General features: G+C 41.2%; 1 protein-coding gene and 1 non-coding gene across 3 annotated transcripts; both read left to right on the plus strand.

The window, feature by feature from the left end:
* Positions 1–4,233: 4,233 nt before the first annotated feature.
* SLC25A3 (solute carrier family 25 member 3) lies at positions 4,234–12,330 on the plus strand. Of its 2 annotated transcripts, none has more exons than XM_073651585.1 (8): positions 4,234–4,381; positions 6,000–6,158; positions 8,122–8,246; positions 10,170–10,349; positions 10,506–10,687; positions 11,124–11,296; positions 11,771–11,881; positions 11,967–12,330. In XM_073651585.1, exons 2-8 carry the CDS (start codon positions 6,008–6,010, stop codon positions 12,125–12,127), a joined length of 1,083 nt encoding a protein of 360 aa, XP_073507686.1. In that variant the 5' UTR covers positions 4,234–4,381; positions 6,000–6,007; the 3' UTR covers positions 12,128–12,330. The 2 variants fall into 2 exon arrangements, with proteins under 2 accessions (XP_073507686.1, XP_073507685.1); XM_073651584.1 differs by lacking the exon at positions 8,122–8,246 and adding an exon at positions 8,384–8,508.
* On the plus strand, positions 10,753–10,996 carry LOC141168044 (small nucleolar RNA SNORA53). Its single transcript, XR_012251799.1, has one exon. It is a non-coding gene; the product is annotated as a small nucleolar RNA SNORA53 (small nucleolar RNA).
* Positions 12,331–16,522: the final 4,192 nt, after the last annotated feature.

Here is a 16,522-nt window from a genome sequence, read left to right on the forward strand (position 1 = left end):
CCCTCCGCCAGGACATTAAAAATGGGTTGTTGATGGGTCTTCCAGCAAGACAATGACCCAAAACATACAGCCAAGGCAACAAAGGAGTGGGTCAAAAAGAAGCACATTAAGGTCATGGAGTGGCCTAGCCAGTCTCCAGACCTTAATCCTATAGAAAACTTATGGAGGGACTTGAAGCTCCGAGTTGCCAAGCGACAGCCTCAAAATCTGAATGATTTAGAGATGATCTGCAAAGAGGAGTGGACCAAAATTCCTCCTGACATGTGCGCAACCCTCATCATCAACTACAAAAAACGTCTGACTGCTGTGCTTGCCAACAAGGGTTTTGCCACCAAGTATTAAGTGTTTTTTTGCCAGAGGAATGAAATACATATTTCTCACTGCAAAATGCAAATAAATTTATCTAATTTATACAATGTGATTTTCTTGATTTTTTTTGGATATTCTATCACTCAATGTTAAAATTAACCTACCCTTAAAATTATAGACTGTTCATGTCTTTGTCAGTGGGCAAACTTACAAAAACAGCAAGGGATCAAATAATTATTTCCTTCACTGTACATCCACAATATTAAAAGCTAATGTTGACTTCAAAAGCATATAGTATCTCCAATGCATTTTCAAAACATGTGGTGACTGTAATCTTTATATATAAAAATTCAATTTAACAACACATGAGCAGCAGCTGAGTAATATATGTATATGTGTAGCCTGAGAGGTTCCTATGACACCAAGTTGGTGAGACTGTTTTTATACATTGTGCCTTATCCAGAGGCAAAGACTATGTTTGTTTATTCATATGTGCAGAAGAAAGTACTGGTTTTGTTTAGTCATATATACTGAAGAAAGCTGTTTCTGTTTAGGAGCTGTAAAGTTTATGAAGGACAATAAACTTTATTCTGTTTTAATATAAAAACCCTGTGCCTGAACGTATCCATGTGGATACCAGAGAGTTGAGACCCCCACATTATATATATGTACAGTTGAAACCAGAACTTTAAATACACAATATAAAAAGACACATATGCATGTTTTTCTCAATATCTGACATGAAATCAGAATAAACCTTTCCCGTTTTATGTCAATTAGGATTACCATAATTTTTAATATTTGCCAAATGCCAGAATAATGAGAGAGAGAGAATGTTTTAAGGCATTTATATTACTTACTCAAAAGTCAAAAGTTTACATACATTTCATTAGTATTTGGTACCATTGCCCCTAAACTGAATGACTTGGGTCAAACGTTTGGGATATCCTTCCACAAGCTTCTCACAATAGTTGGTCAGAATTTGGGCCCATTCCTCCTGACAAAACTGGTGTAACTGATCCAGGTTTGTAGGTTGCCTTGCTCGCACCTGCCTTTTCAGCTTTGCCCATACATTTTCAATAAGATTGAGATCAGGGCTTTGTGATGTCCATTCCAAAATATTGACTTTGTTATCCTTAAGCCACTTTGTTACCATTTTGGCATTATGCTTCGGGTCATTGTCCATTTGGAAGACCCATTTCTGCCCAAGTTTTAACTTCCTGGCTGATGTCTTGAGATGTTGCTTCAGTATTGCCACATAATCTTCTTTTCTCATGATGCCATCTATTTTGTGAAGTGAACCAGTCCCTCCTGCAGCAAATCAACCCCACAACATGATGCTGCCACCCCTGTGTTTCACAGTTGGGATGGTATTCTTCGGTTTTCAAGCTTCTCCCTTTTTCCTCCAAACGTAACGATGGTCATTATGCCCAAAAAGTTCAATTTTAGTTTCATCAGACCACAGGACATGTCTCCAAAAATTAAGGTAAGGTCTTTGTTCCTGTGTTCATGTGCAAACTTTAATCCGGCTTTTTTATGTTTATTTTGGAGTAATGGCTTCTTCATTGCAGAGTGGCCTTTCGGCCCATGTTGATACAGTACTGGTTTCACTGTGGTTATTGACACAATCTTACCAGCTTCCGCCATCATCTTCACAAGGTCTTTTGCTTTTGTCCTTGTGTTGCTATACACATGTCGGACCAAAACACGTTCATCTCTGGGACACAGAATCTGTCTACTTCCTGAGCAGTATGATGGCTGGACATTCCCATCTTGTTTGTACTTGCGTATAATTGTTTGTACAGATGAACGAGGCACCTTCAGGTATCTTGAAATTGTACCCAAGGATGAGCCAGACTTATGCAAGTCCACAATTCTCTTGCTGATATATTGGCTTATTTCTTTAGATTTTCCCATGATGCTAGAAAAAGAAGCAGTGTGTTTCAGGTGTGCATTAAAATCCACAGGTGTGTCTCTAATTAACTGATGTTGCCAAAAAAACTATCAGAAGCTTCCAAACACATGACATCATCATATGGGTAGTCTAGAATTGTTTAAAGGCATAGTAATCTTAGTTTATCTAAACTTTTGACTTTGCAGTAAGTAATAAAAATGCCTTAAAACATTCCCTCTCTCTCATTATTCTGGCATTTGGCAAATATTAAAAATTATGGTAATCCTAATTGACCTAAAACGGGAAAGGATTATTCTGATTTCATGTCAGATATTGAGAAAAACATGCATATGTGTCTTTTTATATAGTGTATGTAAACTTCTGGTTTCAACAGTATGTATATAATTTAATTTTGGGGATACTGTTTTCTATGACGGGAACATGTTACTGTCCTGTTAATGTGCAGGATGGCACTATGTTTCTTTTTTTCTTCATCTGGCGCAATATAGAAATTGAGGAAAAAGTGTGTAATATGCTCTAGAAGCGATCAGCTATAGATGACTGTTATTTTCTGCAGACATGAGTCCTGGTTAGATTGATAGCGGTCTGCGCCAGATGAAGAGAAAAAGCGAAGATGAATTACTTCAACTAGAGAAGTCACTGGTAAGTCACTGTATTATATATACACTTACACTATAAAGTATATACTGTATTACATATACACTATACACAGAGATCCTGTGTATAATGTCACTGGTAATCACTGAATTGCCTGTACACTGACACTATATACAGAACTCCTGTGTATGATGTCACTGATGATCACTATTTTACCTGTACACTATATAGAGCTCCTGACTATAATGTCACTGGTGATCACTGTATTACCTGTATACTGTACACTATATACAGACCCCCTGTGTATAATGTCACCAATGATCACTGTATTACCTATACACTGACACTATATACAGAACTCCTATGTATAATGTCACCGGTGACCACTGTATTACCTGTACACGTACATTATATACTATCTACAGAGCTCCGGTGTATAATGTCACCAGTGGTAATACTAGTGTTATTAGTATTGTGGTTTTTATTCATGATCAGTATTGTAGTATTATTCGGCCACTATGTGGTAATAATATGTAGTCTGGTCATGGTGTGGTGGTATTTGTCCCTTGTATGTAGTATTATTCGGTAACTATGTGGTGGTAATATATGGTCTGGTCATGGTGTGGTGGTGTTTGTTCCTTATATGTGGAATCATTCAGTTACTATTTGGTGATAATATGTGGTCTGGTCATGGTGTGATGGTATTTGTCCCCGGATGTGGTATTCTTCAGTCACTGTGTGGTGGTAATATGTGGTCTTTTCATGGTGTGGCGGTATTTGTCCCTTGTATGTGGTATTATTCGGTCACTATGTGGTGGTAATATGTGGTCTGGTCATGGTGTGATGGTATGTGTCCCCTGTATGTGGTATTATTGGTCTTGGTATAGTGGATTGTGTTGTGTATGGCAGTCACTTGATCACTCTAATAATTTTAATAATAGGATTCTTTATTTCCATTAAAGATTACTTGGAAGTTTAACCCCTCCCTGTCCTGTGACATACCATTACACAGTATGGTGGCGCCTAGTGGATGTGCAGGAGCCTCCTTGCTAACAGGTATTTGCATATAGCTGTAGTGTGGGCCCCAGTCCTACCATCTGTATCAATGGAACAGACTTTTTTCTAGAAGCAATGTGCCAGAGGTGACTGCCTGGGCTGACATGTATTCCTATATATGTGCTGGCTGGGTAGGTGGTAGAATATCACCAGCATACACTATTCATAAAGGTCACGGTGGAGATGACCTCTCCCTGTGACATTGGAGACGATTCATAGGAATATACTAAGCCCAGAGTCAAGCAGGACAGCAGTCAGCTGAGACGCACGCTTCTAACGCAAAGAGCTCACTTTACTGCGGTCACGTGACTGACACCGCCCTTCCTTAGAGCAGCAGCCACTAAGAGTATAGGAGTTTCAATGACGTCCGTAGCTAAAGCCAATTAGCTTGGTGGAAGGAGTGCGGGGGCGGGGCGCTGACGTCACGGAAGGACAAATTCATTAGGTCTGGAGGACGTTCGCTCTCTGTTAGCCGGTGACGGCAGAGTGAGCGCCATCTTCTAGGTGAGTGCGGGCAGGCCGCAGTGTGAGGGGCTTCGGGCCCTCTGCCGGGTAGCGTGGGTGACACCAGTGTGGCCGGTTTGGCGGTGTGCAGAGAGCGCATTTACAGGCGGCCCAGTAACGTAGACCCTAGTGAGCCGTATATCTGCGGGGTCACACCGCGTCCTACGGCCGCATCAGCTCACATCCTGCACTATCGGCTCAGTGGGCCACACACTCTGTTCTGAATCAGGACCCCCAGCCATGGCCGGCTGTCCTCAGAGAATGCCTGCTCCTGTGCTCCACTGCAGCAGAGACCTATAAATAGACCACAGGGCCCAGTTTTCACTTCCACTGAACCAGTGATGCCCTTGGGTGCCACACAGGGGTCTCTACCACTAGTGGGGTCTACAGTGATGATTTATGTAAGTTCTATCTTTAGCGCTAATCTGGGGGAAGCGATGGTGCTGATCAGGACGTCATCCCAGGCTGCCTCATTCTCAGCCATTGCTATAACTGCCAATTGTGCCTGCAGGGAAGAATAAGCTGATGCAGTCTGTTCTCCATGTGGTGTAAGACTGTTAGGTGGAGTGATTGCTGCTCTGATGGCTGCATGGAAACTTTTATTGGTCAAAGACCTTATGAAAACTCATAGGGGGGTAATTGTGGGTCGTTGGTGACCAATCCGGCATGACTAGCTGCCCGGCCCCTTCTGTAAATGATGGGGGAGCTCGAACCCCAGTAAGAGCCACTTGTAGGTTCTGATTGGCCCCCACTGGGTGTAAAATGTCTTTGGCTGCTGGTGTGACCTTAGCTGTGCCCACCTAGTCTGAAAAATACTTTAATTGTTGGGCTGTAGGTAATCACATTGACCTGTAGAATATAGATATATCTCACTATATCTGCACAGTATGACTGTTCAAACCAAGTACATGCGGTTGGTGCACCCTTGGCTTGGCTAGACTTCTAGGTGCACCATCTTATAAAATTTTTCTTGCGCCTTATTACCACCCCACCGTCATCCTTGACAGCTCTGGCTTTATAGAAAGGTGGAGATAGATGGAGAACAAGTAGGTGGGAAGGTGTACCTATATGTTTGACCACGCCAAGGATGCACTGCGTATCTGTGCTTGGTTTGAACAGTCATTCTGTGCTGACAGACTTTAACATACATGTCTTTACCTGCAGTTAAAACCTAATTAATACAGATCTGCTTGGGATAGAATAGCGCCAGCTCTTTCTGGTGAGCAGAGCCAAATGATCCAAAAAGACCCGGGCTGCCCACCACTAGTACAGAGGCCTTGCCCACAGTGACCAATCATATTATATCTTTTGTTTCCTAGAGGCCTTTCTAAAAAATAAAAGGGGAAACCTGATTGGTTTCTACAGACAACCAGTTACAGCACTTTTCTTGTGTGCCTGCTATGGCTCTCCATCAGTGTGCAGGAACAGCCTAGGGTTCATATGTCTACTGAGTTATCACATTCAGATACTAAAGTCTAATAGTGTGCCAGTGTATTCTCTGAAGATCTACCAAATATACTCTGCAGCTCTAGGAACCAATTCTTAACTTCTGCACAAACTTCTCACCAGAGTGTGGCTACCAAGCTTGTATGATGACAGTCCTCCTTTAAATCCACAGCTGCCACCATGTACTCCACTGTTGCCCAGCTTGCCCGGGTGAACCCATTTAATGCTCCGCACTTCCAGTTGGGACCGGAGAATGTGACGTTACGGAAGAACAGCTCCTCCCAGGTCCAACCAGTTCGCCGGCTGGCTGCTGCTGCAGCTGTACAGGAAGGTATGTGTACATAGCCGTGACACCGGGGTTATAGTGACCACACATAAGCTGTTAAATTGCCTTCCCATTATCTTGCTATATAGGGTTTGGCAGATCCAGCTTGTCTTATCAGGATATGAACTTGTATAGGTCACTTTTTTCAAGGTCATGTCTCTTTCAATATGCAGGCCTTGCATTAACTCTTCAGAAGCAATAGTGATTTGCCTCATGCAGATGTGTTATCTAGAATTTCTTTGGTTATATTGAAGGTTATATTCTCCATACTGTCTATAAGAGGGTTGTTGCAACTGCATCTGGTCTATTCGCCGGAATAAAGTGACAACATTCAAAAATTAAATAACACCTTGAACTGTCCTGGGTATCATACCCCAGTAAATAAGGTGGAAGACATTAACCTAGTGGTTTAGAATTGCTGTAGGATATTAAAATTGGCTGTGTGTTTTAGGGGTTAACTTTTTTTTGTCTTTTTAGTAAAAACTAGAGGGTCGTTTTGTTTTTTAGCATGAGGACAAAAAATAGTAGCTAGAAACTTCTGAATAATAGTTGTTTCTATGAAGGCAGTTTGGCGAAGTCAGACCAGTCTGATTCATTGGGAGACTTTCACCACTTGAAGGGGTGGTCTGAAATACGGATTAACGTTCATCCTAAATACCTATTTGAAGCCACAGTCTAAACTATTTTCTTATATACTTTAATTAAAAATCCCCTCTCCTTTCCTAGCTACACTAACTGCTCTTTTTTGAAGACTCTTCATTTGAGAATCCCAATGTATGTTGAGATACTCAAAGTGTAATCAGGGGACAGAGGCTGTGGTCACTGCAGCCCCCGCCCCTTCCCAGAAGCGAAGCTTCGTTGGTCACTTTTGTTTCAGGGATTGGGCTAGTCCCTACTCTCGCTGTGTGATGCGAGCTTTTTTGCTGGCTCAGATTAGTAGTAACGAGCCGGCGACAGAGCTCACTGTCAGTGTGTGTTGTAAGGATACCCAGCATGCAGAGACGAACACCATCCGTGTGGCTCCAGTCTCTGCACGCCGGGTATTCGTCTTGCAACAGTGTGCTCTGTTGTCAGCTTCTTACTACTAATCTGATCTGTCGAGAGAGCGCACTGTCATTGTGCACATCGCACAGGGACTAGCTCTGCCCCTGAAACGAAGGTCACTGACTCTTCGCTACAGGGAAGGGGCAGAGGCTGCAGCAATAACCGCCTCCTGTGTCCCAGCATGCACTGGGATTCTCAAACGAATCATCAAAAAGGAAGTAGTAAAAAAAAAAAAAAATCTGTTAGATATTGTAGTTAGGGAAGAATAGAGAATTTTTAATTATCAGAAAATAGTGTAGATTTATGGCATCAAATGTATGGGCATTTAGGATGACAATTTGTATTTCGGACCACCTCTTTCATGAATCGTGCGCATCTTGCCAGCAGTCTCACGAGGCGTCTTACTCCAGTCAGAGACTGTAATAATATCTGGTGTAGGGTATACCACGTCTAGTGATGAATGACACAGTTGGACGTTGTCACACCCCAGCTAGGTCCATTTTGGGCAGAGCTGGTATAAAAACTACAAAAAGTAAATTTTTTTTTGTGTATCTGTAGCAAAAAAAATTTGTGCAATGCAAAGTGTTTTAGTCCATTTTTCTGGCAAAAAAAACCCACTTTGATAAATAGGAGCTTTTGAGTGCAAATACCCCTTTATTGGTGGTTAGTAATGCTGGATGTACATGTCCATAATGAAAGGTTTGTGCACACACTGCAATATCCATGAAGTCTTCTGACCTGAGCTATCTCATATGTACTTACAAAGCAGTTCAGGTCAGGAGACCTGCGATCAGGTCAGAAATTACTGTCTAGGCACAGACCGTGTAGTAGGGGTGTGTGAATCCTGGTAAATTCCAGCACTAGTGTCTTGGTGTAATGAGAATTATTTATATTTACACTTACTGTATTGATTTTGATTAAACAGAGGAATATAGCTGTGCTTATGGATCTGGGAAGTTCTTTGCACTATGCGGCTTTGGTGGAATCATAAGCTGTGGTACAACGCATACTGCAGTGGTCCCGTTAGATCTGGTTAAATGCAGAATACAGGTTTGTCTGCATGTATCCTGGAGTGAAGCTGAAGTGTAAACTAACCAGTGTTTCCTAAATGAATCTGTTGTGTCACTAAACAGTGAGCATCGCATGTTTGTTATAAAAGCATGGTGTGTTCTGGTTTGTTCATGCAGGAGAATACAGTTGTGAATATGGCTCCACACAGTTCTATGCAATGTGTGGCTTTGGTGGCATCCTCAGTTGTGGTATAACACACACTGCAGTTGTACCTCTGGATCTGGTGAAATGTCGAATTCAGGTTGGTATAACACAATCAAATTAACATTCTAATGTGTCTGGTGTTTTTTATTTTGATTTTAATACAAGTTGCATATGTATTGTCATAGTTATCAGATGTCAAGAATTAAATGTCCTCATCTGCCAATGTGGCTTCGCAGCACTTTCCCATAAAGGGGTGACCCAATCAGTGCCCTCCAGTATGTATATATGCCCAAATAGATATTTAGTGGACTGGACTACACCTGTCTATTTGCTGCCTCTCCTGTAAGTCTAACTGAATATGAAGTAAATGTTTAGTAACAATTTTTACTGCCAGTCCCTTTTTAAAGTTTGTAAGTTTTATCCCTTTTCCTAAACTTCTTTATTGATGGGGTGTGATCACTGGGACCCTTTCCAGTTCTGAAAACCATGGTCTGAAGAGCCCTGTCACTAGAGCTGTGGTCAATCATACACACACCTGTCCAAAAGAAAAAAAAATAAATTATATAATTTATATATTAATATATTTATAATATTCACTAACAGGCTGGTATTTGCTACCTGCCTGTTGTGCCCTGTATCGTTCTCTGCCATCACAGAACGGTCAGACTTCCGCAGACATCAAGTCAACAAATGGGCAGTTTCTTTTCCTGTTGACAGGGTGGGACTACTGGTGTCATGGTGATGATAGCCTGCACCCCGCTGCCTAATTGGGGGGGGGGGCGGGGATGCTGTCAATCTGCATGACGCCAGCAGTCCCACCCTGTCAACAGGGAGTAACTAAATATCCATCAGGCGAGCGGTCAATAAGCGGCGCTGGGTACAACAGGCAGGCAGGCAGTTACATCTGTTAGCAACTAATTGCCTGTTAGCGCTTAGGTACATTTTTTTTTTTTTTTTTTTTTTTTTTTTAAATTCCCAGATATACCCTTTTATCCAGTCTTCGGCACATGAAACACTTGTCAAAAGTCTGACATGTTATTAATGCCCGATGGAAAGTCTGGATTGGTTTACGGTTTATTCCACTTGAACAGAGCACTTGTGACTAGTTAACTGTGGTATTGTACAGAAATCTTGCCGGTTGTCATCTGACCTTTGCTCTGCCTTTTGCTTGTCAGCTATTTGACTTCTGAAAAAGAAGCTAAGGGTGCAGGAGGTACAGCTCAAAGTAAAAGTATATAAGGGGGTGCTACAAGTGGCCTGTGAGAAACATGTAGTGTGAAGCAAGGAGAAACGAGCACACCCAAAATTCTGAAAAATATATACAAATTTTATTAAACAATAAATCAGCAAGGACAATACAACCACACATGTTTTAAAAATATTTAAAACATGTAAATCTTTGCTGATTTATTTAATAAAATTTGTATATATTTTTCATAATTTTGGGTGTGCTCGTTTCTTGCCTGTGCCTTTTTTCTTGCTTCACAATCTTGACTTCTGCTGACAACTGTTCATTGAAATGCTTTTTCTCTTGTCTGTTTCTAAGCAACTTCTGATTGTGATGTCAATTGTCTCATACTTTAGCACCATCATGCCTGAAGGTTTTTGTCATCCTATGGACCGTAAGACTTTTGCCATGTGTTTCCACACTTGTCCTCCACCCTCATTAGTTCTGATCATATAACCCTTAATTAGAAGCTCTTTGTAAATAGTTTTTGTTTTCTAATCTTGTTTTTTTTTTTTTTTTTTAAATTGCAGGTGGATCCTCAAAAGTACAAGAGCATTTTCAATGGATTTTCAGTAACTCTCAAAGAAGATGGTGTCCGTGGCCTTGCTAAAGGATGGGCACCTACATTCATTGGCTATTCAATGCAAGGATTATGCAAGTTTGGTTTCTATGAAGTTTTCAAAATCTTGTATGCAAACATGCTCGGTGAGGTAAGACTTTGCTCTATTTATTGGACCCCTGGCATAAAGATTTAATTTAGTATTTAGTTTAAATGCCCAATGAAATCGATTTGTTTAAAGGCAAATGATTATATGTAGTAGTTGCAGAATGTGTTTTTCTTATACTGTTATCTTGTTTTTTTCCAGGAAAATACCTACTTGTGGCGCACATCCCTGTACCTGGCTGCATCTGCCAGCGCTGAGTTCTTTGCAGATATTGCTTTGGCTCCAATGGAAGCTGCAAAAGTACGTATCCAAACACAGCCAGGATATGCAAACACTCTGCGGCAAGCAGTCCCCAAGATGTATGCTGAAGAAGGCATTTGGGCGTAAGTGCTGGTTCATTTCCTCCTGATTTTCGGTTTGACAAGGTTGTGCTTTACTACACTCCAGGCACATGCTCCCTTAGATCCACCTTTGGGGTTGTTTTAACTTGTTCTGAGTTCAGCTGGTTCACTTCCAGTGGTTCCAGTTCAGTGACAACCAGCAACTTTTTTGGTTGTACAGTCAAAGGTGCTTGAGTCATTGGCATGTAAGAGTAATATACCTTCACATTAGCCATTTTTGTTCTAATGGCAGCAGCTACAGTATGACTGTGCCGTTTATCCCCTTTAGAACATGGCTATTGTGTGGACAATTCATTTTTTCATATGGGCTGTGTGCTTAGTTTATACTATCCGTTTGGGATGACAAAGTCCTTTTATAATGCAGTGTTTCACAGACTTGCTTCTTAATTATTCATAACCTAAATATTAACCTGCGCAGGTTCTACAAAGGTGTTGCTCCCCTATGGATGAGGCAGATTCCGTACACCATGATGAAGTTTGCTTGCTTTGAGCGTACAGTTGAAGCCCTGTATAAATATGTTGTACCCAAGCCACGCAGTGAATGTTCAAAGGGCGAACAGTTGGTTGTCACTTTTGTTGCTGGTTACATTGGTAAGTTTGTATCGCAGTTCTTTACAGTAATAGAATGGGGAACTTTGGGCTGTGTTGCAGAGTTTTCTTGCAGTACCATTTGCTGTCTAATTCCTAATACTATTTGACAGTAATTTGTATGAGTTATTTGTTTAGACAATCCACAGGATATGAGATTCGGCTGCTGGTACTACCACCGAACTGGGGCTCTGAAATCTCCAGCAGGCCCATAGACCACTTATGAAGCCACTACGCCATCTGATTGGGCATTTCAGAGCCTCATTTGCAACATGGCTTGTCCCCTTTAAAAAGCCTCTACTTTGCATGTCTGCTTCAACATAGTAAAGTACTATCTCCTAAATGTTAAAATTCGGCAACTTTAATGGTCTTTGGGCAGTAAGTTATTTGCTATTAACAGGGTAAGAGTCTATTCCTTCACCCTTTCACTGTATGCATTACATTTCAGTGCTTCACAGGGTTTCTTTTTAATTTTAGCTGGGGTGTTCTGTGCTATTGTATCCCATCCTGCTGATTCTGTGGTCTCTGTGCTGAACAAAGAAAAGGGAAGCACTGCTGTGGAAGTCCTCAAGAGGCTTGGACCAAAAGGTGCAAATCTCCCACCTTGAATAACTCCACCCCCCCCCCCCCCCACTCTCCCTGCCCTTGTTTCACTTTTTCTTTCAATTTGTAGGAGTCTGGAAGGGGCTGACGGCTCGTATTATCATGATTGGTACCTTAACCGCTCTACAATGGTTCATCTATGACTCCGTGAAGGTCTACTTCAGACTTCCTCGTCCTCCTCCCCCTGAGATGCCAGAGTCTCTGAAGAAGAAACTTGGCCTGACCCAGTAAACACATGGACTTAAATAATGTAAACTTACATGACTTTAAGGTTTTTATAAAGGAAAACTCTCAACCATGTAGGATCTACCATTTCCCAGATGTAATTATTGGTTGTATGTTCACTCTGCTTGGTAGCTCACCTGTCAGTTGGTTTTACCAGTGTGGTTGTCTGTTTGAAATAAACAGAAGGTCCACAAGAATGGAAGAATGTGTCTTCTGGCCTTGGTCTCTTGTTCCTTTCTTAGTTCATACAGGTCACCCTCCAACCTTGCATGCTAAACACTTGAGGGGGGAGTCTGACCTAGGATTTTGCTGCTCATCTGACCTGAGCAAATACCAGTGCTGGGTACTTTACTTGCTGCAGTAGATTTCATAAAATCTGATTTATCAGCAGCAGTGCTGGAGTCTCTAAGATTGTATTGCTGAACCCTCTCTATTTGTTAGGAATGGGTTAACTACACCCACCTGACAAAGATGGCCCTGTGCCCAGTATAGAGAGCGGTCAATGGTACATGGGCAAAGTTATGGACTGTAGTCAATTGAGCCAGCACTGGACTCATTAATCAGTCAGTACTTCATGCTCCCCTGAGCAATGTAGACTTGGTATTAATTTCAGCATGGAAGATGCAGAAATCTTCCTGCTGATCTGTTAGTATTTCTGCAGCCTATAAGAATTGGTTGAAGCCAAATATGACTATTGCATATAGGTGCGTTATGGACTTTCAATGGCCTACATGAATAAACTAATGGAGTACATATTTACATTGGCATCTATAAGAAACCAGTGATATAAAAGACGGCCTTTAAAATTCTGAAAAAAATAAAATAAAAATGCAACTTGCCCAGAAGTGCTTAAGTGGGAATTTTATATTTCTAAATGTGTATATATTTTTTCTAATAAAACACAGGACACACCATAGCTTTCAAAAGTGGAAATACTTGGCAGTATAAGAAGTTGTTTAAAAGCATTTGTCACCAAATTTTTGAAGAGGACACACTGCAACAGGGACTGCAGAGAAGAATAAAGTTATTTTTTTTTTCTCTTTAAATTTTGCCTCTACTGTGGAGATATTGAGATATTAGTGATCAGTTTTTGGCACCCAAACAGTTGATGTCTATTTTGACTTAAAAACAACAAATTTCACTGGGGGCATGTACCTCCTTGTTTGCTTACGATTGGTCAGTATCGAAAAATCACCGGGGGAAGAACACTACACCCCACAATAGCTTACAATGAGCTCTGTCAATACATTTCTCATGCTAAGTCAGCAGACTTTAGTGACATACAGCTTTCATCTCTGGCAGTCGGTGTGGGGGCAGTACTACAGTAGTTGAGTCTCATTATAAACACCTAGCTCTCAAAGTCAAATGAACTTTATTGGCAGGACTAACGATTGCGCATTAGCATTGTCAAAGCAAGAGTAGTGTTGACAACTCGGGCGTACGACTCCTCCATACCCACAATGACTGCTGGAGATGAAAGCTGTTAATCACTGCAGTTAGGAGAGTAGGCTGTCATGTCTCATACCTAGCCTGGTCTAAGCCACAGTAGAAGTGTGTAATTTCCTCAAAGTTGCATCCTGCTTATGATCAGAGGAAGTACACGCCTCCAGTGAAATGTGTTGGTAATGCACAGATGGACATTGTGTGTGTGTTATTTTTTTTTAAATATTTGTCAAATACTTTGCCAACATCTCTGCAACGGAGTGGTGAAATTATATCAAAGTATTTCCCTTCTGTACCCACTATTACACGGTGTCCAGGTCAACCTGAAAAAAAGGTTGTGATGAGCGAGTATTAACCCTTTTGCCGAGTATGCTCGGCTGAGCTCCGAGTATTTACAGCTCCTCTGTGATATGGTTGAATCGCTCCCGTGTGCATGATTTGCAACTGTTTGACAATTTTATTACATGTGAGGAATGTGTAAGAAATTGACAGCTTTATTACATGTGAGGAATGTCTAACAGTTGCAAATCATGCACACGGGAGCGATTCAACCTTATCATCGAGCAGCTATAAATGCTCGGCCCGAGCATACTCGGACAGAACATGCTTGCTCAACACTAGTGAAAGGTAATTTTAAACGGGTAAAATTACAACCTACTTGTAAAAACAAGCAACTCTGCAGCTTATCCCTCCCTAAAGATCTTCTGTTTATCAAGAACAGATGGACTCTTAATTTTACTGTGTACAGCGCAATGCCTCAGTTACCGTCCACCCGGCAGGCTTAGTGCTCCCAATTGGCTAGGCAAAGAGTGTGCGGTGACACTAGCGTCAGACCCCCTGCACTTCTCCCATGCTACAAAGTCAAAACGGCCTCTGTCGCCAGCCTGGAAGAGAGCACAGCTCAGACCAGCTGCGTGCCTAGTCCACTAGTCTGAAGCAGGGATGTTGAACTCAAATACATAGAGGGCCAAAATTAAAAGCTTGGACAAAGTTAATGGCCAACCTTTGATTTTTTAATAAATATGTCTCCAATTGAGGAAGTTTTTCCTTTATCAAATATAACAATGAACTTTTTCATATGGAAACAAACTTAAAGGGGTTGTCCCACAAGCAAAGTACACTTTAATTAATAGATATTAGATTATAATATTGGAATAAAATGTTGTGTAAGAAGCATATGGACTAATTCTATATATAATAAAGGGTAAAGAGCCTTGAATAATACAGATAAAGTATGGCGTAAACAAGTGACCCACCCCCCAAACACTGTATGATACTTCCGTACATACGGCATCATGACTAATGTACTCCTCCCCCCCAACAAATATTGGTGACCTCATTACAGTATGATTCTTCTATTGTAATCCATAGACAGCCCTCATCGAGGATGCCAATACACTTGAAAGTGCAATGCCGGGTGGGGGTGGGCCAGGCCAGAGTTTGACATATGATCTAAAGTGTCTATCCAGTCCTCCTATCCTGGATTTAGGTGACGGTTTTGCTTTTTCTACTCTTTATTCAGGCTCCTAATTTAAACTGCAAAACTCAGTATACCAGATTGTAGGCAACAGTCATTTACCCACCCATGTTTGTCAAATTTTTCTAAAAAAAATAAATTCAAACTAATCCTTCAACAGACATACACCATGAAAAAAGCATTTGTATATGACTGTTGAAAGATGTTTGAATTTTTTTTTTTTTTTTTGGTCCTATAATTGTCTACAGACCACTTACTAGTGCACAGATCCTGCTGGAGCACCCAAGTACGCAGTAGTTTCTTAGTGTTTTTTTTTTTTTGTTGTTTTAAATAAACTATCCAGAGCTATGGCTTTCAGCTGTTTTGAGCAATTGATTGGGGTCTTTGGTAGGAATTGGAACCCTATCTGCAGCCAACTAAAGGCTCCAATAAGCTGGTCAAACGCTTAGTTACTTTTTGAAATGAGTGTTGAATACCATTAGTTTACCTTTTTAATCTAGGAGTTTAAAAGAAAACCACACTGATTTGCAAGTCAGTGCAGTTTTGGCCACGTTGAGGTACAGCGCCTGACTGGCCAGTGTCAAAGCTCTGCACACTTTAAGTCACGTTCAGTCATCTGAGATTTGCAGTCTGCGTATGGTCCATGATGCACGGAGTGACTGTAGGTCTTCTGAGTATGAGTCAAGAGGCTCACAGGTGCTTTGTGCATATGGGCCATACTGTGACTGCAAATTACAGATGTGTGAATCTGGCCATGTGATGTATATTTTCTTTGGGTTTACCAGAAACTTAACAGGGCTGTCTGTTTTGAAGGGTTCTAGTACCCCCCCCCCCCCCCCCCCCCGAAGCCAACCGAGCACAGAGATCTCACTGTTGGCAGAGGAAAAGATGACACTGCTATGAGTTCTGTCTTTGGGAACTCAAACAGAACTCCCAAAGTATCCACTTAGGGTGTAAGGCCATTTCCAGATGTTTAAGTAATTTTATCAATTGTGTCTTTTTAAAAACTCGCAACATTTTTGAGCAAATGCATTCTAGGCCTCCCCACTGGACTGGCTTCACATGTCTTTTTTGCATACATTTGTGACATTTAACGGATTATGTGACTTCTTGCTTTAAAAAGTTGCAAAAACTGTTAGACAATTTTTTATTTTGTGTGAAATTCATAAACCATGTGCATCTATTTTGAAGAATTTGGAGCAAAAAAAGTCAATGAATACCACAAGACAAAAGAAAATACTTAAAATGCAAATAATGAAGCATGCCCAATAACTTTGTCAGCTAAGTGTTGTTCCCAATCATACAATAGAGGGATCTTGAGTCTCCTAATACCACGGAAATGTGAACACAAACATTGGTTATGAAGTGTGATTGCCTATTTGAGCAAGGTAGACTCCAAGCAATGCGTCGTCTGGACAGTGTGAACTACATGCTCTTTAGATCAATGTGAGTGCTCATAGGCTGAGCAATGATTTTTACAA

This window comes from Phyllobates terribilis, unplaced genomic scaffold, assembly GCF_046119375.1.
Source record: "Phyllobates terribilis strain yellow unplaced genomic scaffold, ASM4611937v1 Scaffold_11__3_contigs__length_659146591, whole genome shotgun sequence".
Taxonomy (NCBI): Eukaryota; Metazoa; Chordata; class Amphibia; order Anura; family Dendrobatidae; genus Phyllobates; species Phyllobates terribilis.